Raw genomic sequence first — 23558 nt, 5'->3', positions numbered from 1 at the left:
TGACAGTAGAGAAGGCTGTTCCACAGTCCAGTGTTTGGTCAATTCATTTTTATGGAGATTATACAAGCTGTGAGTGCGCAGTTGAGCACCTGTGTCAGCAATTGGTATACCTAAAGTAGCTGAGATCATTAAATAGGAGTGTCTGGATACTTCTAGATATGTGTTGAGTGTGTTTTTAAAGATATCCTCTTGTTCTTGTGTGTTTTCTATAGGTGATCCAGAACATCATGCAAACAGAGACAGAATACTGTAAAGAATTACAGGTTCTGCTCTCAACATACCTCAGACTACTGCAGCCCACAGGCAGGTACTGCCAATATATGTTATCAAATAAGCAGCTACACTAAATCCATGTTACAATTCATTTAATAGATGAGCTGCTATGTTTCTCTTACTACCTCTGTCTTTTTCTCTGTCTACTTCTCTGTGTCTCCCTCTCAGTCTGACTGTGGCCGATATTGCTTATATTCTGGGCAATCTAGAGGAGATCTGCTCTTTCCAGCAGACGCTGGTTCAGTCACTGGAAGAATGCACCAAGTAAGGCTTTACTTTTCTTTCCTTGACTTACTAAACTGATCTGAGACCAGTTTTGCCATTTTTTTTTTTGTATACAGACCCATATCTTGAAAAATGTAACTTTCCTCCCTTTTTTAAATAAAAGACTTTGATGTGAGATGTAAACATTGCTCACATTACAAAACATACTGTTCAGTTCTTGGTGAATACAGTCAGTGAATAAAAAAAAAACAAAAAACTAAGCTGCAGTTTCATTGTTTCTGAAATGTCACAAAACTGATGTATTTTCAACCTAAAATAACCTAAATAAAAGCACAAGATATTTCAGCCAATCACAATCACAGTACTCGTTTACTTACTTCAGTCTTGAATGCACAGTAACAAAACATCATTGTTTAACTCTGTGAGATACAGAGAGGTGGGAAAACGGTCACGTAAAAATGAATTTTGGTTGATGTCACATAAACAGAAATCATAAGTGAACCGCAAGGGAAAGCTGCAGGATATCGCTGCTGTTGGAACAAAAGCTCCATCCATCCATCCATCCATTATCTTCCGCTTCTCCGGGGTTCGGGTCGCGGGGGCAGCATCCTAAGCAATGAAGCCCAGACCTCCCTTTCCCCAGCCACTTCCACCAGCTCTCCAAGGGGGATTCCGAGGCGCTCCCAGGCCAGCTGGGCGATATAGTCGCGCCAGCGTGTCCTGGGTCTTCCCCGGGGTCTCCTCCCAGGTGGACTTGCCTGTGACACCTCCCGAGGGAGGCGTCCAGGAGGCATCCTAACCAGATGCCCGAACCACCTCAGCTGGCTCCTCTCGACGTGAAGAAGCAGCGGCTCTACTCCGAGTCCCTCCCGGATGACTGAACTTCTCACCCTATCTCTAAGGGAGAGTCCAGACACCCTGCGGAGGAAACTCATTTCGGCCGCTTGTATTCGCGATCTTATTCTTTCGGTCATTACCCAAAGCTCATGACCATAGGTGAGGGTGGGAACGTAGATCGACCGGTAAATCGAGAGCCTTGCCTTATGGCTCAGCTCTTTCTTTACCACAACAGACCGGTAAAGAGCCCGCATCACTGCTGACCCAGCACCAATCCGCCTGTCAATCTCCCGCTCCCTTGTACCATCACTCGTGAACAAGACCCCGAGATACTTGAACTCCTCCACTTGAGGCAAGAGCCTATCCCCGACCCACCACCAATGGGAGGGGCAGTAGTAGGGGTTCGGTGCGTTGTGGATCGGGCAGTGTCCGAAGGCGTGGGCCTTGGCGTTCTGATCCTCGGTTGCTGAAACTGGCTTTTGGAACTTGGCTTTTGGAACAAAAGCTCATATTTCCAAAATTGTACGTTTACAGGATACGTTTTTTTTTTGGTCCAGTCATCATGATATTTACACACAATGTAAAGGGGCTGTATTTTCAAATTATGATAAAAACTGAAAAACGAAATAAACAAAAATGGAGATACGAGCAACGATATGGTCCCTTAAAGGTTATTCTGTTTGAGAGAACCTGTCCTACATCAGTTGTTCTATGGTAAGCAAGCCACGTGTGCTTCTATCGGTGATGTTATGTCACCATCTAGTGGTGTTTCTCTGTACTTCACCAAAACCTTTCTTTATTTATTTATTTATTTATTTATTTGCCGCATGTATTTTTGACACATGAAAAGATACTGGGATGATACAGATACTAGAGATCTTAAGTATGCTTTATTCATGCCTTTTGTGTGTTTGTGTGATTAGATTTCCAGAGAGCCAGCAGAGGATAGGAGGGTTCTTCCTTTCCCTGATGCCTCAGATGAAGAGCCTTTATGTAACTTACTGCTCCAACCATCCACACGCTGTCAGTGTACTTACACAACACAGGTATATACCTATATGGATATACTTACAGAAATGTATACATAGTTCATGATGTGTTTTGCAGTATTCATTTTACATATTTGAGCTTTTCATTATATGCAGGAGTTAAATTGGGATTAAGTGGATGGCCGTGGATAGCATGCCAAGAATGTGCAAATAAAATTAAGTTTATTAGTTACATGATCAGGAAGTCTATGTCTTTAGCTATAACTAGCTACTGTCTTTAACAACAGTCATTTGACACAAGCAAGCTATCATGTCTATTCTAGTGATATAGCCCTATGATAGGTTTGATTCGCCTGCTTCAATGAAAACAATTTAATGGCTAGCTCTGCAAACTAAGCACTAGCTGCCTTTGTAATAGAATGCTTTGCGATGGCTTCAGATGTAGTGTTACAGCTGGAGGTAAAGTTTCCTTAGGTAGTTAAAGGTTGATGTATAATGAACTAATCTATGTAGCAAGTAGTTGAAACAGTAGAAATTATTGTTAACAAACTTTTGATTGTTAAAAATCAGCTGATTATGGATAGGAGGATGTGCTGGATCACAAATATAGTGCTTAAAAGCAAGAATGATCTTTAGAGTAATATTAAGTGGGATGGGTCAGTTGCAAGAATAAAGCTGTCTAGGGATTATCTTTGCTTCAAATAGTTTAGTACATTTCACAAATATTGTTTTCGAGTAAGTACTTTTACAGTACTGTAAAAAGTAAGAAACTGTCCTTTATTTGTTTATTCACCGTTTATTCATTTATTATTAACTTTTAGTTTTGAAAAAAAAAATTATCTTCTATCCAATCTCCTCATAAATCTCTTCAAAATCATACAAAAATGATTGTACTGAATGACTGACTGTTTTCAGTGGAAATTAAATAATGACGGGTGGTCTCTGATTTTTGCACAGTACTGTAGGCTACCGGTTTTCAGCTCTTCCTGCCATTCACTTGAACTAAAGCACTGGTGTGCTTCATCCCAATGTAATCCTTTGTAATATGTGTGCATGCCTAAAAGCTGCTGTCAGAAGCTTCAGTGAAGAGTCAGCAGTAATGATGTTTTTACACTTAATGTCTGTTTACAGTGATGAGCTGGGTGAATTCATGGAGAGTAAAGGTGCAAGTAATCCTGGTATTCTCACCCTCACCACCAGCTTGAGTAAACCCTTCATGAGACTGGACAAATACCCCACGCTGCTCAAAGAACTGGAGAGGCACATGGAGGTACTGCTGTGTGTTTAAGCCTGAAACAAATAAGGACTATTTTAAGAACCCCGGCTCTAACCCACAAGACTATATTGCTTGTAATCAAGATGCTGTAAGTGGAAGTCTGACTTTTCAAATGTGACATCAGAGTGAAATTGAAATTTGAAAATGATTTCAAAATCTTCAAATACACATCATTCATGGATGTTAGTGGTTTATTATCTCTTTCAAAAGGACTTAACAGCCTGTATTTTTTTGTAATATTTCTTTTGCTTATGTGAGTTGTCTTCTTTATTCTTCTCTGTCCTCTCCTCAGGAGTTTCACCCAGACCGTGCAGACATTCAGAAAAGCCTGACTGCGTTCAAAAACCTCTCTGTAAGTTCCCTGCTTTGTATGCTTCTCTTTTACAGTTTGAGATTCGGAAGTATGAAAGGCAACCTGAAATCAAAATTGACCTTTTTTCCTTGTTAGTTCACTTCTCTTGCTCTATCAAGCACAATTTATTAAAAGACGAACTTCTTGTTTTCACAGAATCACTGATCAAACTGTGTTAACTAAAGCATCTTTCAAGTTTTTGTCATGTTACCATGCAACACTGTTGTTTTTTTTTTTTATATATATATATATATATATATGTAATTTGTGAGGTAAGATGGTGCCCCCCAAAAAGTACATTTCTCTAGAATTAAACATGCCACTCTGAATTATGCAGAAAATTTTAAAAAAGTAGTGGTTTTCCCAATTAAGCCCTTTTGGACTCTTTGGATTGTTCAGTTTGTGTTCTAGTTTGTTTAATTTGATCTGGGGACCAGGTTGTTTATTGTTGCTGTATTTGAGTTTATCACTGTATCTGTGATGTGGTAAAAATCCATGGGACATCACAGGACAATAACATAAGGGTTCACTTTTATACGGGTACACCTCCCACCCCTGTAGTCTGTTTTGTACAGTGTATTAAGCCCTTTTGGACTATGTTTTGCTTCTGTGCCTGCAAAATCCTCCCCTTGGCAGAAGTACATAAAATCCCTCGCTTCACTCTCTGTATTGTTCTCAGACTGTCTGTCACAGTTCAGCTCAACTCCCCCCCTCCCCTTTCTGAACACCTCTTATCATTCTGTTACAGAGAATAGACTGTCGGAAAGACAGAAAGACCAAGGCAGAGGGAGAAAAAGTGGACAGGGCACACTATTTCATTAGGACTGTCCACATACATCCCACCATTGTCCTCGTTTTTGTGTTCATTTGCCACGTTCTCTCTCTCTTTGTGCAGTCGCCTTATTGTCGGAGGATGAATTGTTGGAATAGGGGAGTTCAGAGGCTTTTGTCTTGTCCGTGCGGCTTCACAATGACTGTTGGGCAAAAGCCTCTGCCAGACTGGAGTAAAGAGGATTGTGGGACGTGGAATACAAATCAGAGAGAGAGGCAGAGAATGTGGTGGAAAGCACAGACTGAGAGGGCTTACAGTGCAACCTATGGATTGTGTACACTACCTTGTTTTTTATATATAAAATGAGTTGGTTGTCAAGTGGTCAGGCGTCATAATTTTTTGAAATAAAAAAAAAAAAAAAAATTATTGGTGGCTGTTGCATCACCAGATATTGAACTCTCGTTGTCAATGAAGTTGTAATAGAATTAATTTCTAGAAGGCTTCTTGTTTCTCACAAAATATTGTCGTAAAAAGCTAAAAATATTTCAGTCTACAGTGTATACATGCTTATTTTGTATAAAATAAATTAATGACAATTGATTCCAAACTATTGAATGGTTGGTGTGTGTGTGTGTGTGCGTGTGTGTGTGTAATCTTTGTGTCTGTGTATTTTATGGCATCAGACTCACTGTCAGGAGTTGAGGAAAAAGAAAGAGCTGGAGCTGCAGATTCTGACGGAGCCGGTGCGTGGCTGGGAGGGAGAGGGCATTAAGACTCTGGGCTCCGTCATCTACATGTCTCAGGTCTTCATGCAGAACCACAGCAGCGAGGTGAGCTCAAAATAAGAGATGTTTCTTTAAATAACTAGTGCACTGTATGTCGGAAAGTGAACAGATCCCTGCTAATTAGTTAATTCAGCTATTGTAAGCTCTACCTATTGCTGACACAGGTGTTCTGTTGCATGCACACACAGCTTGTGTAATCTCCATAGAAAAACATTGTCAATAGAATGGGATACTCTGGAGCAATCGCACTTGAGTCTAATTCCCTATGCCTAATGCAAGCATCACCTAGAGGGGTATAAAGATATCCTGCATCAGGCAGAAGTGGAACTGCATTCTCTAGAGTGATGGAGCGCCAACCAGTACCTTTGGGATGAGATGAAGTAGCGGTTGTGATCCAGACCTGATTATCCAACATCAATACCTGACCTCACTAATGATCTTGTGGCTGAATGCAGTCAGTTTCAACATCTAGTGTAAAGCCGTCTCAGAAGAGTAGAGGCTGTTTTTGCAGGGGATAAACTTCCTCTGAATACCCTTTATTTCAGAAAAAAATGCTGAATGAGGAGGTATCTAGAAACCTTAGGACGTGTAGTGTGTGATCAGTGTATCTTAAGTTATCGCATTGAAATGTAAAAGCTGTTCTTTTAAAATATAGGTCAGTTATGTCTGTATGTTTTCAGAAAACTGATATTGACTAATATTTGTTTTTATTCTCCGTTCAGGAGAAGAACGAGCGTTACCTGTTGCTCTTCCCTCACGTGCTACTCGTGCTCTCTGCCAGCCCTCGAATGAGCTGCTTCATCTACCAGGTGCTTTATTGTGGGTCTGTTGATCCGTGGGGGGGGGGGCGTCAGTGGGTTTGTTTCCCCAATAAACTGAGGACTTCGAAGATGGGCCTAAAGGAGCAGAGTTTTTCATCCTCATCATTTTAACTGTAAAATACTGGATACTGCCAAAGCTGTCCTAGATCATTCAAAACATAATTACGATGACGGCATTTGCGCAGCTAATGCAGTATGCCATCAGTCACCAATACTGCATTAAGGAACACAATAATGTTTTTTCAATGTTAACATGTAAACACAGCATTGCTTAACTTTCTCCAAATTGTGGGAACTGAGCTGTGCTAGTTCTTATAGGCTGTTTACCTAGGTAGTGAGCGTAGCTGACTCTGATGATAAAAGTTCAAATTCACATCTGTTATAATTTGATGTTTTTCTCTTTACTAAAGATTTAACAGTGCAGTAGACTAGCTAGCAACTCTAAGACATAATGCTTCCTAGCTGGCCCCCTAACATGTATATAATGACACTGGTGTTTCTTGTCTGACTGCAGAAACTCACAATATAATTTCTTTTGGTCTTTAGGGGAAGCTTCCGCTCACAGGGATGAACGTTAGCAAGAGTGAAGATACAAGAAATGCTTTTGAAATATGGGGTGGGTGAATAACTGTACCAGTACAGTTAGATTAACAGAAAAAAGTTATGCACTTGATTGTTGCAGCATTGTTTTGTCTTGAACTACATATTTCACGTGTATGCCTTTATAGGGAGTATGATTGACAGGATCCAGGTGATCTGTAATAACCAGGAGGATCTTCAGGAGTGGGTGGAGCATCTTCACCGCCAGACTAAACGTACATCAACCAGCACTTCCAGTTCAAAACCACAGTCTGTGCCATGCCATACGGTCAGTCTGTATTCTCTGTGTGACCAGTGTAGTGGTTTCAAACCCAGTTTTCAAGGACGTTCTCAGCAACATTGCATTTTCTTTTTACCCCCTCTAGTTCCTCCAGGTAGGAGTTAGTCTAGAATAAAAATGTGAATGGAAGTGGGGTTTCGATACTACTGTTGTTGAAACCTCTGAGCTAGTAGTGCTGTTCATTTTAACCATTTTTCGGATTAGAAGATCTTTATTTTTTAACAAATCACATTCAGTTATCCCAGTGAGAAAAGATTTCAAATTGACATGATCCTGAGAACATGGAAGGTTTCACATTTGTTTATTGTGTGCGTAAGGGATGGTCCACACTTCATCGTTTCGTTGATTTACCTTTGTGTTTTTGGTGTGTTCATTTAATACTACCAGTTGACGTGCATGATGATGGCTCACAATTTAAGTACTGTTCATAAAGGATTTGGTTAATATGGAGAGTTTGAATATCCATATAACTCCTCTATAACTCTATGAGCTAGATGACTTTGTTTGCTGTATGGATGAAATTTGATTTTATATTTGCTGCTCATGTTTTATTCTTGTACCAGCTCCCCTCTCACCCAGTCACACCGTCCCGACACTCAGAGAGTCGAGGAACAAGTGGAGCCTATCACACGCTTCCACATCCCTCTTCACATGGCACCCCACACAGTACCATGATGTGGGGTCCTCTTGAGCCCCCCAAAACCCAGAAACCCTGGAGCCTCAGCTGTCTCAGACCAGCACCTCCACTCAAACCTTCAGCTGCTCTATCCTATAAAGAGGTTTGCACATTGAAATGGCTGTTTCACTGATATTAACAGTTTCAGTGACATTTAACAGACTTATTAATGCACACCACCTGTCAAAATATGGGGACACTTAGCTTTTCAATACAATAGCTTTTTTTAATACAAATGAGCATGTTTTAATTATCAGTTTGCAGTGATGTCTTATGATTTTTGAGGTTTGTTTTGAGCAGAACAATGTTGGTACATATTTAAAAATACTTTAATTAAATTTTCAGATATTTGACAATATTTGTGACAGTACTACTTTCAGCTCTTGAGTATCGGTAGTGTATTCATCTTGTGTTTATATGTGTATATTGAATATTACTGCTGTGATTAACAGCTAGAATTAAGTCACTTGTTTATACTAACCAAAGAGCTTTGCTTTGTGTAGATGCAGTATTTTTTTATTTGTTTTAAGCATTCTTTTTTTTTTTAAGCTAGAAGTGCATTGCCATTCATGTGTGTTCTATGCAGGATCTCAGTAAGAGCCCCAAGAGTATGAAGAAGCTTCTGCACAAACGCAAACCTGAAAGGAAGCCATCAGATGAGGATTTTGCTGTGAGGAAAAGTAGGTTGATGATGTTGATGCATTCAGTTTTCAGGCCATTCATTTGCAGAAGTATAAAAAGAGTTCTTCACCTGAAAATGCTAATGTAGCTAAAAGTAAATAAATGTGTATGGAAACTTAATTTGCATATCATTATCATATTGTCATGTTATAATGTATTTTTAGATATGTCTGAAAGTTTATTGTAAAAGAAATTCTTATGAAAGTATCATCATTTCATATCAGTTCAATTTCTCATTTGTTATTGGACAATATCCTGTTTCTCTTCAGGCACTGCAGCCCTGGAGGAGGATGCACAGATCCTCAAAGTAATTGAGGCTTACTGCACGAGTGCCAAGACACGACAAACGCTCAACTCAAGTAAGAATATTTCAGAAATGCTTTGTTTTTGAAAAACAAATAGGAAAAGTTAAAGTAAGGTTTGTTTGCCTCCTTAATACTCCTGATTCTGTATTTCACTCAGAAATGTGTCATAGTGCGAGCGGAAAACATGTAATAGTTTTCCATTCACGTTGACTTTAACTTCTAATTGGCTATTATGTTGCTTAAAAATGAAGGACAGATGAACACCCATCCAGTCTTGTTAATGCAACTTCTTTTGCAGAGATGTAATGGCCATAGGGGCCATATGGCACAGGTGGAATTCAAACCAAAATCTCAGCAAAAGTATAACCGCGCTAAATCTTGGCTGTGTTTTAATATGTGTACCAGCCCGTCATATGACTTAGATGGTGAAAATGACTGTGATGACAGGAGGGAGCAGAAACTAGTGGGTAACTCTTTTTATATACTAGCCCTCATTTGCCTACTTAGTAGAGATTTCCTTGTATTCCTGCTGCCATTACAGGAAATTACGCAGTCACCAGGAGTACCTCCGGAGCTGGCTGCATTGTACAAGTTCCAGGAACTACCTATAAAGGCTGCTTTTCAGAGAATTGCAATTTATGTGCGTGACTTCTATGACTCAGCCTCTGCCTTGGCCAGAAATTGTAAAGTGGCTAGAAATGGCACAAATAATGACATCTTACTCATCAGTATGTTATCTTGAAAAAGATTTTTAAAATTAATTTAAATTGGGTCAGAAAAAATAAAATAAAAAATAAAAAAAGAATGCATAGATATTTGTCCTGAACTACAATTTTGAGCAAATAAATAAATTCATAGGAATATGCAGTACTTTGCAAGGAGATTACACCTTTGAATACAGGATACTCTGTTTTAGGAGATATTTCTGAGGAGATTAGACATAAAATAATCTACTTGTAAAAGGAAGGGGACAGTCAAAGAAAAATAAGTGACAAAAACATCAGTTTCCAAAACTATGTTTAAAAAATGTATTAAAAGATGTAAAGAAAATGGGACTCCAGCAACCATGCAAGACCTAGTAGACACCAAACCTGTCACGATCAGATAAACCGCATTTAAAGCTTCTTTAAATCTTTGAGAAAGAAGAGAAAATCAAGCTCCAGTCTTCAGATCTGGAAAAATCCACAGGTGTTTCTGTCCATCCTTCCACTGAGAGAACTCAGCACTGTGAGTCTGAAAGGATGTGTACCTGTTAAGAAGCCCTTACTGAAAAAGGAAAACAGCCACAGAAGAAGAACATCTGCAAATCAAACAAACAAGTTTAGCATCACTGAATATGTATAGGAGTGCTTGGGTTGTGAGAAGCAGAACAAAATGCAACCAACCTTTAAGTTTGTAGCTGTGGAAAACTATGCCTGCAGATTTCTTTTAAAAACTGAAAGCAAGTCACCTAAAATAGAATGTAAGCCGTAATAAAGACCAAGAGTGGACACAGTAAACACTGAAACATCTCATACTATATTTAGTAGAGTTGTGTAATTTTCTGTTAAAAATGTTTTCTGCGTTTTTCCTTGAATTCCCTGAACTTTTTTGACTGGGCATTAAATAAATGAAGAGTGGTCTCTGACTTTTCAGTGTTGTTTTTCACTCTTCATCCTCCTTCTACTAATCTTACACTTGTCTTTATGCACTAGTAACAGTAATAGGGACTTACTGGCTGTTGCTGTCTGTAAACACTTTTGTTAACATCTCTGAATATCTTCAAATCTGTTTTAACAACTTACTCTTTTTCTGTCTCCCTCTTTCCTCGTTTTCCTCCCTCTCCTCACTTTCTGTCCTCCATTTGTTACAATTCCACAAATCCTACAATTATTTATTTATTTATTATTTTTTATTTTTTATTTTTTTTTTTTGGCCCTTTTTGTTCGTGGTTGATTTTTATCTGCCCTTCGTACCCTCTCCTTCTTCCATTTGATTGGTTTGACCCACCCCTCAAATTATTAGCTTGGCAAGGCACTGATTTGATGCATAATCATGTGCTGGCTGATGTTGACCAATCGTGTGTGGAGGCTGTGGGTTGCCGCACCAGCATGTTACGCCTGGAACCCGCATCTGACCAATCAGAAGACTCGGACTATGACAGTATATGGACTGCCCATAGTTACAGAATGGGTTCCATCTCTCGTAAGAGCTGCTGCTCATATATGTCTCTCCAACATTAGAATGCTCTACCCTCCTTTCTCCATTTTGTTTTCTCATTTGAGTAGATGCCTTATTTAAGGGTGGGCGATATGGCAAAATTATAGGCATTTTCAGGATAGACGATATGTATCATGGTATTTTTTCTTTTTCTGAGGTGTGCGGACACATTGGAATGAGCAGCAGTAGTGCCAAGTTTCAGAAAGGCTATGGAAAACCTTGAGGTCAATGAGTACAAATTCAGAGGTTGCAAAAAGAAAAAGTTTTAATGTAAGAAGAAAATTACATAATTGACTGACGGCCCATCAGCCATTTGTCACTAGGCTATTACTATGTACTGGTTATGTATAGGGTCATATAGTTGGTCTATAATCTGCTCAAAGTCTTTTTTTTTCTCCTTGTTCTTTTTTTGTTGTTCGGTGTTCCGTACTAACAATACCACGACATATTTAGAAATGTATATAGTGATGTTTTATCACTGTAATTATACCAAATCATCATTTTGCCTATCCCTAGCTTCATTAACCAGTAACTTCTCTTATGTTTGAGTTTTATTCACTGTAGACTTGATGTTGGAGCATCTGTTTGGTTTGACTTCTCTAGTAAATTAACAGCCTGTTGCCTTGAACCCGTCTTTATACCCCAGTTCATTGAATTTTAGCTGTGTGTGACTGTGAGTGGTCTTAAATGTATAGTTTCTCAGTCTCTGTTTTTTTCAGTGCTTTTTCATGTCGTCTAGTAGAGCATGTGTGTGTATATTTGCATCAGGTGGTGTGATATTTAAATATATGCATTGTTGTCTTATTTTGCCAGTTTTTTATTTCATAAAATGAGTGCCATCACAAGTGCTGTTTGTGTCTTGACAAAATGTATACAAATAATGTTTTAGTTACACAGGCTAATATTAGTGTTTTACTGTGAAATTCAAATAGGTGCTTTTATTTTTATTTATTTATTTATTTATTTATTTATTTTTACTATGATGTTTGCCTTTTTGGTTTATTTTACGTTATGGGCACAGAGCAGTTATTCCTTTATTGTAGGTGTCCTCAGGTGGACCCAAAGACAATTGACCTAATATGTTTTATTTGCTGTCATTAACCTTATTAATGTTCCATATTTGTTTGCAATGTAAAATGTATGTCCATATATTGAGATTGTTTAGCATGACATCTACTACTGAGGGTGAACACAGGCCCTGTGTTTTTACATATGTCTTCCACCTTCCCCTACATTGTCACCTGGAGCACCTGTTGGTGCATTAATTACCCAAACAAATCTGTAACTATATCACTTACCACACTGTGAAGCTTCAGACAAATTTCTGTCTCTTTTTTTTTATGTTGGCACAGGATCGAGAAAGGAGTCAGGGCCTCACATGCTTTTCCCTGAAGAGGAGAAGATTATTGTGGAAGAAACCAAGAGCAATGGTCAAACAGTGACTGAAGAAAGGTAGGCTTGATTTAATGAATCTTGTATATAAAAGATAGGAGTCTAAACCCCATAATACTGTTACAGTAGTTACTGCATTGACTGAATACTTGTTTATAACCTTTTGTATGAAAGGAGTCTGGTGGACACTGTATATGCACTGAGGGATGAAGTTCAGGAACTCAAGCAGGTACCTCTTTATTTGTATTTCTTGACATGTTTTTAGTTGATATGATCTCAAGATATGCTAGATAAGTCATTAAACCATGTATGACTTAATTTGTATGAACAACAAAATCCAACATAGTTGCATTCATTTAAAGAGCATTAATTTTACTACTGTTACCAATCAAAAATTTGGAATCTGTGTTTTTCAATAATATAAAGTGAAATAATTGTACAGAACAATTCTAATATACAAGTCTTCTGCAACTACAGTGGTTTTGTTAAATTATAAGGAAGCTATTTAAAAAAAACTTTCACACCAAAATCCACTTTTAAATGTATTATTCACCATTTCAGGTATTTTAGGTTTACTAGTGGTTAACTGGCGGCACGGTGGCGCGGTGGGTAGCACTGTCGCCTGGGTTCGATTCCCCGGCCGGGTGACCAGGTCCTCTCTGTGTGGAGTTTGCTGTGTTCTCCCCATGTCTGTGTGGGTTTCCTCTGGGTTCTCCGGACATGCAGTCAGGCCAATTTGACATGCTAAATTGCCCATAGGTGTGAGTGTGTGAGTGATTGTCTGTGTCTGTCTGCCCCACGATGGACTGGCAACCTGGGTGTATCCTGCCTTTTGCCTGATGACTGCTGGGATAGGCTCCAGCACCCCCCGCGACCCTGAGAAGCGGCTTGGAAAATGGATGGAAAATGGATAGTGGTTAACTGATTGAAGTGAGGCCCCTGTACATTTATATAAGCTCAATTATCTGATGCTGTCCTTCTGTTGCCAGGACAACAAAAGGATGAAGAGGACTCTGGAGGAGGAACAGAAGGCAAGAAAAGAGCTGGAGAAGATAGTCAGGAGGGTATTAAAGAGCATGAATGACCCCTCTTGGGATGAGACCAATTTATGAAGTTGGTCACTGATGATTAGCCGATATGCATGCAGCCCATGCCTGGCACTGAAAGAGTACGGAGGACACTGTAGAATGAAAACGACATCCTATAATGCAGCATGTGTGATTGGTATGAAGAATCAGGCTTAACTTTTGACCAAAACATTTTTTTTGAGCTGAGTCTGAAGTTGAAGATGATGGAGATGCTAAATGACTGAACTGGACCAGAGCTTTTCACTTTCAGTCACTGGATTAAGGCCTGTTATAGACTCTCTTAAGAAGTTTACCAGTGCCAAATTTGCCAAATGGGTAATTTATCCTCTGAACTGTAAGTATATATCAAGGAACAGATATTGGAATAAGTGGCCAAAAATAGCTTTAGGTTATGCCTTAAAATTTATTTTGGACACATTTTAACATGAAATATACTAATATATAATTATTTGTAAGTATGAAAAATTTTCCCAAGAAACATTTCTTATTCTGGTGTTGCTGGTGTTGCTAGAACTGCTAATATGGCTTGCGCCACTTTTTCTTTCTGTATTTCCACTGAAAGTGTGAATCCAGCAAGTAATTTTTTTGCAAATAGCTGATATCACATGGTTCTCAGTTTGATGGTGAGTTTGACTGGGAGTCTCAGGGATTACAAAGAAAAAATGGTAGCCACATCACTGCCTGGATCCTTCACTACAGCCAGTCTTTAAGTTTAGAACTTGTAGGAATATATAGCCAACACTGTGAAAAAGTGAAATAACTTATTTCCAGCGAGGAAACACAGCAATACAATACTGGAACTATTCAGAGGAAAAAACGTTTTTTCCTTTTTTTGGGGGGGGAGATGCTTTTTCTCAGTATTTATCTTGGTTATTTTTAATTACCTCATTTTTCTGCAACCTTTCTTAAAGTCGAACAGGTTGTACCATTGCAACACCAGGCAGTCATTGACTTATTTTATTGTTTATAGTGATCTTGTTGTTTTTAATTTGTTATTCCTCTAATAAATTTGTACAGATATTAATTTCTAGCCTTTATTGCAAAAGATCTGCAGGAATGTGCCTTTTTTGGGAAATGGTTTCCAGAAATTTCTTGGCATTTTTCTCTGCAATTCCGAGACCATTTGTAAGAAAACTTCATATGCAACTGATATTTGAATATGCAGTGCTACTTAACTGACAACTCAAGAATCTTCCATGTTGTTTTGTCTAATTTATGTATTTAAATGAAATGAAAAGCCGTCTAATGCAGAACATTGTCTATACTGGTTCTATTCAGTTGTCTATGTGGGCACCATTTCCAGCAGACTCTTTTCTGTTCATCCATTTCTTCTGTCCTTTCTTTATTTCAGTCTTACTTTCTTTCATTTGTTCTCAGTCTCTTTCACTCTTCTCTAATCTGTATGATGATATATGTGGATTAACTAAATAAAACCTTGCTTATTAATTATTTATGCTTTAAGATAGTGTAACTGTATTCTTCACTAATGATGCAGCCACATTCATACTTTTGATTTAATCAGAAATCCTTTTCTTTTCAACCAAGAACAACCCACACAAGCAGGCAAATTAACATTGGTCGGTTTCGTGGTCAGTTAATGTCCTTCCACTAAAGCACTGGGCACTTATGATATTACACCATGCTATTGACATCTAGCCTATCTTTTGACAGACTTTGTTCTCTTTGTTTTTGGGGCCAGTATGCCTAACAGAATATTAGATATGTTTCCAGCAGACCGTACATTATCTCATCAATGAGCGGGAAAATGTTTTATTATGGTTATTTTTTTGCCAGCTGACCTAGGGCCTTGCTGACCATGTCATGGCAAAAACTTCTATTCAGTTCATCAACCATGCTCTATTTTTTTTCATTTATGAATATTTCTGATAATAAAAACTGAGCTTAGCAGTTTATATTTGTTGGGTGACAAAGTGATTCTGTGGATTACATACCTTGGCAAGAAAAAGTATGTTTACCCTCGGAATCACTTGCATTTATGTATAACGTCTTAAAATATGATCACAAAAATACCGCAATTGTTCCTGTCCATATTGAATTCGCCATGCAAACATATAATGTAGGACAGAAGAAGTATGTGATCCCCTAGGCCAGGGATTGACAACCCAAAAGAAGAGCCACTTTGTCCTTTTAACAAAAATCTAACCACCTTGGGAGACAACATTGTATGGTTATTTTACTACCTTGGCTGTATATATGTCTCAGTATGTGCTAATGTACTAGTATAGACTAAAAGATAAATAATATAAATGAAAATGCAAAATTTGCTCTGCTTTTAACTTTAGCTCAGCTATAGCCACTTTTCTCACATCTCTGGCAGGAAAAGTGAAATAATTTCTTGTAAAATGTTTTTTAAAAAATTCACCAGCTTTATGTTAGTATTTTCCTATTACACCTTAAATGGTGTCTGAGGCTTCTGAATGTAACTGCTGCACCATTTAAGGTGGAACGGGAGAATTTGCTCAGGAAACTCACTTCGTCTGTGATTTTTTTTGTGTTTGACGGCTTTTTGTTGCAGAATAAACATATTAGGAAACCAGCTGGAGTGAGTATAACTGCAAATAAGTCTATTCATCTACAAATTTTCAATGCAAGTCTTAAATCTTTGCCTTTTTGAAAACTACTAACTAGGCTTGATTGTTATCTGCATTGCTATGGTGACCAGCAGTCTGCACACCAATCTTCAGGGTGAATTAGCAGTTATACATTAACTCCAGCGTTTAAGACCATTTAATGTTAAAATTAACATCATCAGAGCTTTATTTTACTGTGAAAGAGGATGCTTTTATCTAAAAGTCTAATTGAGCTGTGGAGCCTCAACAGGACAAGAGCCTCAACAGGACAAGTAAAAGAGCCGTGTGTTGCCGAGGAAAGGTAAAGGAAGAAAAGGTAAAGGCTTGATGTAATCGCTGAAACTGTTTAAGATCTCTGTTCATGAGTCTACTATGCAAAAAATAAAAAAAATAAGAAACATTGAATAGTCATGGTGTTGAAAGAGTTTTGTGTCCTGTCTACGTTTGTAAAAAATGTGTAATCTATTCTTTTTTTCTTTATATGTGTCTGTTGATTTTCTGTAATTAGCACATACTATATACACACATCTGTTTAATTGCTGAGATTAGCTTCTACTCCAGCATTGATCATTTTAGAATTTGTAGAAGTTCTTCAAAGTACGCTGAAGCTCCATAGAAGCTGAGAGATGCAGCAGGACATGGGTCATAAACATTGCAGTAAATGTACTACAGAATGGCTCTTAAAAAAATACATCTTTTGGAATGTCCCAGACCTTAACCCAACTCTGGAGTGACCTGGAGAGAGCTGTTCACATCAGACATCTAATGAACGGCTGAGCTGAAGCAGTTCTGTAAGGAAAAGTAGTCCAATGTTCCTCTTGAACGTTGTGCAGGTCAGATCTGCAGCTAACAGAAGCCCTTGCTTGAGTTTGTTACTGCTAAAGAAGCTTCAACCAGTCATTAAATAAAGGAGTTCATTTACTTTTTCCAGCACTGTGAATGTTAAACTGGTGTGGACAATGAAGACATGAAAGATTATAATAGCTTGTGTGTTACTAGCTTTAGCACTTCATGTTGATCGGTACATGTGATCTAAGATGAAGAGCAGATCACATTTTATGACCACTTGCATAAATTGCTCTCAAACTCCTAATTTAATTTCACATATTGCATTCAGAAATCCACTTCATGGGTTTAAAAGAAATCTTTGATGGTTTTTAGCTAGAAAAAGTTGAAAGCTGACTGAAAGATTACATTTTAATTCCAGATTTACCCTCTAACAAAAGCACTGTCTGATAGATTAAGATGTTGTGGGTGTTATTAATATCAAACATATGAAAGTTGTAAAATGAAAAAACGGAAACAATCACAACCTCAGGTTTGGCCTTGCTGCATGAATTAAATAGAATTTTTTCATGAATTTCTTTTTTTGTGAATTAATGACATTACATGCAGTGATTGGATGTGAACTGCAGCCAATCATCAATAACTTGCCACCCCATGATACATGTACAGCCACTGCTGATGAACGTTTGTTCTTAACTAACATCATCCCCTCAGCACAGCAGATCAGTGGTATCTAGACGTCTAGCTATACCGATAAGAGTACTTGGGCAAGACTCCTAACAGTACATTCTCCATCCACTGTAGATCCATCTTTAGAGTTGTATGCTGTCTTGTGGTCACTGCACTTCATATTTGGATTATAGGGTGAACTTGTTTTGAAATGCAAAGAAGCAAAATTACTGGTTATTGGTACCAATTTGGTCATAAAACAGCTGGTAATGATTAACATTATTGGTTAGCATTATTACCACTGAAATTCCTCATCAGTGCATCTTTCATTTTGAAATTTGTCTGTTCAGAGTAGCGTAGTGATGATGGATTCATAGATGGTTGTGGAGCTGATGTGAAATCAGCAGTGCCACTCTGAGCTGCTTTCGGTATTGGGGCTTAGACTTCCCCAGGTGTCCAAACCTCATTTGTTTTGTCTTTTCAAGCCGTCGCACGAACCTTTTCGCTCTGCCCAGGAATATTGGCTTGGCGTGAGCCCTCGACTGTTTCCTGTTAATTCCTCCATTGTTGCTGTCCTGCCCACGGTTTTCTTCCCATTGTGTGCGAGTAATCCAGGTTTGGGCTGGGGACAGCAATGGAGGTGGAAACTGTTGAGCCAAAATGGGTTTGCATGAGGATCCCAACGAAGAACTGGAAAAACAAACACACTAGCTAGCAAATCCAGGCGGATGTTGGTATGATTGGGCATTAAGATGCCAACTGATGTTGAGCTGGGCTGATCACTGTTCACATGCCTAGAATTAATCTCCACCTTTTTTGTCTTGAGTTACTTCTTGCTCTTTCTTTCTCTGCCCTTCTTTTGTATTGCTTGGTCACTGAATTAATTGGTCAGTCTCTAAGCTGCTGCTTTTCTGCAAGGTTAAATGCAGAGTCTTTGCACTGGATGTCAAATTGTTTTCTATTGTTGCTTCTTAACATCTTTGGTTCTCTGTTGGAATTAATTCGGCAGCATTTGTGACTTGTTTGTTTGTATTTGTATTGTCTGTGTTTGGATCTGGAGACTTGCAGGTGTGACACGTTTGTGTGTGTGTGTGTAAAATGTGTGAGATGTTTGTGCTTTTTGTCCTCAAACTGCTACCTCCACCTCCTCCCTATTATAACAAACAATGAGCAGAATCAAAAGATTCTAAAGATGCACGATCCTCAGGGATAGCAAGGCATTGTGGGAGATTTTAATCGCTGGCCGCAGCCCATGCAGAGAACGGCAGGTTGTTCTTTCTGTATGGGCGCTGAGGTGACAGTGACATTTGGGGAGAGAATGACGTTCCGAAGGCATTAACATGAGGACAAAGGCTCCGGCGGCGAAGGAAAACAAGAAAGAGAAAGAAAATGTTAGCTGTCACTTAATTGGGCACCACTTGGGTGGCATCAGCTGCAGCTAGAGGGGGCGTATGTGTGCATGTGCGTTCCTGGGCCTTGAGTGGGCTAGAGATGTGCTGAGATCAGTGGCCTGTCATTGATAGATAGATCAATGAATAGATAGATAAAGTTGTATGTAACAGTTTGAACAGCCCCAGTCAAATTATGTTGTGTTGATTTTCTAAGTGAAAATGTGTGAACACATCCTCTAAAGAGAGCACACTTGAATATCAATACTTTTTTTTTGTTGCGAATTTTAGGGTTAAGTTTCTTTTTATATTAATTGCTGAGTTTAACACATTAAAAACAACAATAAAATAAACTATAAAGTAACTTCTTCACCGCTCCCGTGAGTCACCCTGTAAAGCCTGAAATAATCATTTAAAAGTCTGAGGCATCGGGATGGATTTTGCAGTTTCTTGAACCATACATCATTACACATTAACCTCACACATACAGACCCAAAGATAAAGTCTGACTCCATGTTTACATCACATGCAAAATTAGCATTATACTGATGAAAACATGATGGCAATAGTGGATAATTCACTCACATTGTATCAGAAGCTTTGCTCAAGTTCTTTTTGAATAGCCTTTCATCTCACTCTCAATCAGATTTGTGCACTTCAGGAAGCACAAATAACATAAAAAGATTTTTCCACACATTGGGTGCAATTCTACTCCTCCACCAGAGAGGGCTCCAAATCCCCAAAACATACTTAGTGTAGCTTTAAGTAATCATCATTTTCTCCTGGTTTATGATCAAATGTTTAATTCTACTTGTCAGGAATCAACAAGAGTGTTGTAGAATTCTGGTGGGGTCTAAAGCATTAACAAAAGAAGACATTTCTGAATACTAAATAAGGAAACAAATACCAGCATCACTAATACTCGGGTATTCAAATTATTTGGCCCAGCACTAGATCTTACATTTCTTTTCTTGTGTCTTTAGGAAATGGATAAAATTTCCCCTCCAAAATTCTAGGATATTGGTATCTGATTTTAAAATACCCCACACTTTACACCATTTTCTTTTATTCTGAAAGCTGCTCAGGCCTAGTTACAGTTGCTAATCTACCATAATGTATGGTAGATTAGCTACATTATGAGATACATTATGGTCATGATGTATGACCATAATGTATTCAGGTGAGGGATTTAGTGAAAACTGTTCTACTTTTGTTTTGATTTATTTTTAAAAGTGCACCATTTTTTTTTCAAAGTATTTTGCAGAAAGTAATGAAGTAAAATAATTGCATATATTTACTGTAAAATGTAGTGGATGTAAAAGTACACAGTTTCATAACTGCTTTGAAAGATTTAGAGTTCATTCTTTTAGAGATGGAACTAGTTAACTGGATGAAAGAATTTGTAGTAATTTGTTATCAGGGTAATGGTGTGGCTGAAGATTCCATGAAATTCAACATGGAAGCCAAAAATCAACTTGAGTGAAAGTAAAATGTATTTACATTTAAACATGCTCAAGTATATAGAAATAAAAAGTAAATGTTTTAACAAATAAAATTAAGCATTTTCTTTTTTGCTGGTGCGGGCAGTAACTAAAGGCCAGTACCGTACAACGACGAATTAGGATAAACTCTTAAAAAAGAGGGTTCTTTGGTATAAATAGTGGTTCTGTACAGAAACATAAACACTCAAGAAATATTTACATGCTTAAATGGTTCTTTGCACGGTGAAAAGGTTCTTCTGATTGATGGATAATGTGTTTTATGTGGTTCTTTCTAGGATCTTTCTGAAAATGCTGGTCACCTTTGAGTTCTGAATTTCAGCACCCCTAACATCAGCACTTTCCCACATCCCTGCAAGAGTTAATGAAGGGATTCTTGTAAACCACAGGAAGGAAACACAAGCAGTAGGCTTACATTTTACATGACATTAGGCAGCACACAGAGGACTACATTTGAATACATGTTTGATTATTAAAAGAATCCAGGATAAATCAATAGGTTTAGAAGGTTTTCCTGTTGGATGAGAAACAGAGGCAGCCTCCTCAGAAGAGCTAATTAGCTAAAAGAGCTAACGGGTAACAGTGCTGGATGCTAAAGGAGACTCACTGACTTCTTACAACGGCTCTTTTCTCCTCAGTGGATGATGTGCCAACAGTAAGTTTCTCACATAAACAGGCCTAACTTTTCAGTGTTCCTCAACTATGCTAACATCAGGTAGCAAAACTAGCCTAGTTAGCAGTAAAGCTGTGCTAGAGCCGTTGTGAAGTCTCTCTTATCCCCCTACTTATTTCACTTCTCAACAACCCTCAGGCCGAGATTTTATCACCAATAAATGCATCACTCATAACTCAAATGTGTAAAGCTTGTTGCTTTTATTTACAAATACATTTTAGCTCACAAAAAGTCAGGCACATAACTTAGCGCCACATAGCATGATGTGCTATCTCCGTCTTCTCAGGCTCATGTCATCTGCAAGACTTATCATCAGGATAACAAACCCAAGCAACTGAGCAAGTTGTCATTTGTATCTATGACACTGGACTACATTAAAAATAAACATATATGTGTAACATTACAAAAAAAGTCGATGTAATATGTCTTATGGCTTGTATAACGTTTTCCGACTTCTTTTTATCAATAATCTCGATTGTTTCAACTGTTTGCTTATCCGATGTATAGAACAGTGCACATGCTTATCGTTCTGACTGATAAAAGACACCTTATGAGAAGTGTTTCATATTTTAAGAACCCTTCATTCAGAAGTCAAGGAAGTTTTAATAGCTCAGGAACTTTTTCAGAAATGTTTTTTTAAGATATAAAAGCAGCATTTCCCTAAATTGTTGGTCTTTTATATTTTCTCCATCTTCCTGTGGTGAAACATGACAAATACCCAAACAGTGATTTCAGTACTCGAATACTGACACTTCAAACAGTTAACAGAGTACTGGAGTAATCCGTATTCAAAGTACAACTGCTTAAGTATTTTCTATCCCTGACAGTTGTGAGCAGGTGTGAAAGGAAAAGACTGATTCTAGATCAGCTGGTGACATCAAAGGGGAGCTGTTTCTTTATTCTATTCACAATGACAGCGGTCAAAGCTGGTCTGGGGATAGAGAGGTTAGTTCCTATTCATAAGCACAGAGAATGAAAGACAACAGCCTATTCTCTCTCTCTCTCTCTCTCTCTCTCTCTCTCTCTCTCTCTCTCTCTCTCTCTCTCTCTCTCTCTCTCTCTCTCTCTCTCTCTCTCTCTCTCTCTCTCTCTCTCTCTCTCTCTCTCTCTCTCTCTCTCTCTCTCTCTCTCTCTCTCTCTCTCTCTCTCTCTCTCTCTCTCTCTCTCTCTCTCTCTCTCTCTCTCTCTCTCTCTCTCTCTCTCTCTCTCTCTCTCTCTCTCTCTCTCTCTCTCTCTCTCTCTCTCTCTCTCTGACACACATGCACTCATGTAGACATATACACCTGAGAGTTAGGGATGTATATACCCTGCCTTTATTACAGTGACAAGTCAATTCCTTTCTATTATGGACGCTTACTGGCCCTCATTGACTCACAATGGCAGGATATAATTTTGCAGATGTTGGTGAAAAGCTCAAATGTCAGCTTCCTTTCACAGAACCCGTCCCGCCTTTGCCCACCCATGAATAATGTATTAGTCACCTTTGTCTCCAGTTCAATATTCGTACATAAGTACAAAGGAGCATAGAAAAAGAGAAAACATCCAGAAGAAAAGCATTAATTTATCTTCAAGCGGTGGATATAAGTCCTGCATGGTTTCCTTAATGAGGAGAGGAAGAAGAAGACTACAGTAAACCTACATGTCTGATAAAAAGGACACAAAGGGAACTTTTGTCCGACTGGTGTCCTCTGAGTTGAATGTGCTATTGTTAATGCCAGAGGTCAAGCAAAAGAAAGTGGAGGAGCAGAAGATGTACCTCTACCTGTACGCTAGCAGAAAGGAAGCCTTTAAAAGGCCCATTCATGGAACAATACATTTTTACATTTTACATGAATACTTTTAAAATAAGTGTCTGATGTAATACGTAAACACTGTCCACATTCCTAAATGTACCATTCACTCCCCAGAAGACGAAGCTGCAAAAACAGACAGTTTTGAATTCTTTGTAGTTGTTATGCCACAACCATGAACAGATGGATTATAAGAAACATGTAGGATACGGCCTCATGGTAACTGGTTTATCTTCCTGACTTTTGATCTGTGAGATCTGAATGAATCCGTGTCATCTCCCTGTCCTACTTGTATCCTAACAACACTGTTTTTTCTTAATTCTGTTTTTGAGAAAGGTCCTAAAAAAAGTCTGCGTCAGATTCATGACATGTTCTTAACCCACAGAATTGTTCACCCCTTTGTGCTCTTGAGTGTGTGTAGATTCTGTTCTTACCTAAATCCCAGATATAGATTTAACAAATATCAGATCCCCAAGAAAACACTGGTGAATGTGAGAATCTTTGTGAAAACTGCATAAGTGGATTTTAAGAAGAAATTTCTTATTAAGGACGGTTGGTGAATGAGGCACAATATTTCTTTCTCATGCTCTTAGGGAGTTTTTCCTTTTGAG

At 38.4% G+C, this 23558-nt stretch overlaps 1 protein-coding gene across 5 annotated transcripts in view; it reads left to right on the top strand.

The window, feature by feature from the left end:
- Positions 1–16542, top strand: part of arhgef7b (Rho guanine nucleotide exchange factor (GEF) 7b) — a 45981-nt gene extending 29439 nt beyond the window's left edge. For 3 of the 5 annotated variants that reach the window (XM_017699064.2, XM_017699063.2, XM_017699068.2), the window contains exons 7-22: positions 213–307; positions 442–537; positions 2259–2381; positions 3456–3594; positions 3893–3952; positions 5408–5554; positions 6232–6318; positions 6877–6946; positions 7059–7198; positions 7774–7989; positions 8473–8566; positions 8837–8926; positions 10877–11056; positions 12424–12523; positions 12638–12692; positions 13453–16542. In XM_017699064.2, coding sequence (XP_017554553.1) covers positions 213–307; positions 442–537; positions 2259–2381; positions 3456–3594; positions 3893–3952; positions 5408–5554; positions 6232–6318; positions 6877–6946; positions 7059–7198; positions 7774–7989; positions 8473–8566; positions 8837–8926; positions 10877–11056; positions 12424–12523; positions 12638–12692; positions 13453–13575 — 1815 coding nt within the window. In that variant the 3' untranslated portion in view covers positions 13576–16542. The remainder of the gene's footprint in view (positions 1–212; positions 308–441; positions 538–2258; positions 2382–3455; positions 3595–3892; positions 3953–5407; positions 5555–6231; positions 6319–6876; positions 6947–7058; positions 7199–7773; positions 7990–8472; positions 8567–8836; positions 8927–10876; positions 11057–12423; positions 12524–12637; positions 12693–13452) is intronic. The other 2 variants (XM_017699065.2, XM_017699066.2) reach the window with 1 other exon arrangement.
- The last annotated feature ends 7016 nt before the right edge of the window (positions 16543–23558 follow it).

Source organism: Pygocentrus nattereri, chromosome 12, assembly GCF_015220715.1.
Source record: "Pygocentrus nattereri isolate fPygNat1 chromosome 12, fPygNat1.pri, whole genome shotgun sequence".
NCBI lineage: Eukaryota > Metazoa > Chordata > Actinopteri > Characiformes > Serrasalmidae > Pygocentrus > Pygocentrus nattereri.
Note: the sequence above shows the minus strand (reverse complement) of the source record. Positions and strands in the feature narration are given on the sequence as shown.